Source organism: Macrobrachium rosenbergii, chromosome 19 (genome assembly GCF_040412425.1).
Source record: "Macrobrachium rosenbergii isolate ZJJX-2024 chromosome 19, ASM4041242v1, whole genome shotgun sequence".
NCBI classification, from domain to species: domain Eukaryota; kingdom Metazoa; phylum Arthropoda; class Malacostraca; order Decapoda; family Palaemonidae; genus Macrobrachium; species Macrobrachium rosenbergii.
The window spans coordinates 3899157-3901656 of NC_089759.1; the positions used below are offsets into that span (position 1 = coordinate 3899157).

Below are 2500 nucleotides of genomic sequence, written 5' to 3' on the forward strand. Positions count from 1 at the left end.
ACTATTTTAGAATATGAACTAAAACTTTTCAAAATTAAAAGTTGAAGATACCTGGATTGTTTACTTCCAACTATTCTGTATGTTTTTGACTAAAATAAGTCTCTTTATTGACATTGAGATTTCTGAGTAATTTTTATCTGAATGAGGAAGGGAATGCTCCTTTCTCTAAGCTAATAAAATGTATATATATATATATATATATATATATATATATATATATATATATATATGTGTGTGTGTGTGTGTGTGTGTGTGTGTGTGTGTGTGTGTGTGTGTGTGTGTGTGTGTGTTTGCATTTATTTGTGTTGGTGGCTCCTACAGCCACCACATCTGAGGGGAAAAGGCGTAGGATGTATATATGTGCATATATATCCTTTTCCCCTCAGACGCTGTGGCTATAGAAACCACCAACGAAAATAATTGCAAAAAACATCACACCCACCCAAGTAACTTTGAAAGAAACTTCTTCAAAAACCCTTCCTTCATAATCTGCGAGAGATTACTCACGTGATCTAAGGAGATGGCATCCCTCAGCAGTTCTTTGGAGGAATCTGTAGACCATCCAGCCCGGGCCATCATCAAAAGCATCCACACAATGGACCCCCAGAGAACCTGGTCTTTCCTTGACATCCTGTGGGAAGGAGAAATGAGGAGTTCAGGATTTGTTATGTTTTCAAAATTTCTTAAAATCTTCGAGTTTTTTAGCGAGTAGATTTGGAAGAGGAAATACACATGCACACATACATATATACATACATACAGACACATAAATAAAGACATAAATACAGACACATACATACACGCACACATGTGTATTAGGGGCTGGCTCTAGAGACAAAACTTCCTGTAGGAGTGGAAAAATGAATTCAGGATTCGGAACGTTCTCAAAATTTCTTAAAATCTTGGGGTTTTTTTTAGCGAGTAGATTTGGCTGGAGGAAATACACACAGATACAGGCATGAGTATACACATATATATACACATACACATATGTATAGATTTTGCATCATTAGGGGAGAGGAAAATGAATTCAGAATTTGTTACGTTTTCAAAATTTCTTAAAGTTTTATGGTTTTTTTAGCGAGTAGATTTGGCTAGAGAATATACACATACATAAATACATACATACAGACACATAAATGCAGGCATAAATACAAACATATACAAGCACATATGTATATTAGGAGAAAAATTAATTCAGGATTCTCAAAATTTCTTGATATTTCTTAAAATTTCTTGGTATTTTTTTAGCGAATAGATTTGGCAAGAGGAAATACACATACATAAATACAGGCATAAATATACACACATACGTAAATACAGACACATATAAGCACATATGTATAGATATTGCATTATCAATGAGCTGTTCCCCTATTCAGGATTCTTTACGATCTCAAATTTTTTGAAATCTTGTGATTTTTTAGCGAATGGATTTGGCAAGAAGAAATACACATGCCTAAATAGAGACACACAAAAATACAGGCACAAATATACACACCCACATAAATACAGACACATACACAAATATGTATAGATATTACATTATCTATGAGCCGTTTCCCCTATTAGGGGTTGGCTCCAGAGAGAAAACAAAACAAAGGTTACCAACACATTCATAGCTGAAATGCTGAATCGTGGACGAACGCCATAAATTGCTTCCATAAAGGGGAATTGGCTAAACAATCCCTTCAAACATGACTACCTTGGCTTTCAAATACACTCCAAGTCTCTTTCCAACCTTTTGCACACACACACCCTGCTACCGTCTTTGCTGCAGCGATTCTGTTATAAAGTCTTCCACTAGTTTCTGCAGCATCTCTTCATTAATCACAATCAGTTCTGTTAAACATGCAAACATCACCCATTCCACACTCCATTCAAGATATTGTGTTATTCAACAACTTTGCAACTGCATCCAATATCCTTTTTATAGTTTCTCCTATCATATGGAGACATAACACCCTTCTCTGAGATCGAGTTTTACCCCAAACCAGTCACTCTCCTGTGCTCATATTCTAACACAAGTTTTGGTACCATCATAAATACTTTCAACCATTTATAATTTATGTCACAGATCCTCAGTAATTTCAACACTACATTTCATTTGATTCTATCTACAGATTTTTTTCTAGGTCCATCAGTATCATATACAGTTAGCTCAAATTGGACTGGATATAGAATTTAGGCCAAAGGCCAAGCACTGGGACCTATGAGGTCATTCAGCGCTGAAACGGAAACTGGCAGTAAAAGGTTTGAAAGGTGTAACAGGAGGAAAACCTCGCAGTTGCACTGTGAATTAATTGTTAGGCGAGGGTGGAAAGTAAGATGGAAGAAAGAGAATATGAAAGGAGGTACAGTAAAAGGAACGAAAGGGGTTGCAGCTAGGAGCCGAAGGCACGCTGCAAAGAACCTTAAGGAATGCATACAGTGCACCGCATGAAGTGCACTGACGGCATTATCTCAAACACCTGTTTCCTACCAAAAACCCGATTAATAC

General features: G+C 36.4%; 1 protein-coding gene across 3 annotated transcripts in view; it reads right to left on the reverse strand.

Annotated features, from left to right (window-relative positions):
- Positions 1-2500, reverse strand: part of LOC136848566 (secretin receptor-like) — a 192030-nt gene that overhangs the window by 147343 nt on the left and 42187 nt on the right. For all 3 annotated transcript variants that reach the window (XR_010856046.1, XM_067120856.1, XM_067120855.1), the window contains exon 2: positions 508-631. Coding sequence is in view for 2 of the 3 variants with exons in the window: in XM_067120856.1 (XP_066976957.1) it covers positions 508-630 (123 nt within the window). In the remaining variant the exon portion in view is untranslated. The remainder of the gene's footprint in view (positions 1-507; positions 632-2500) is intronic.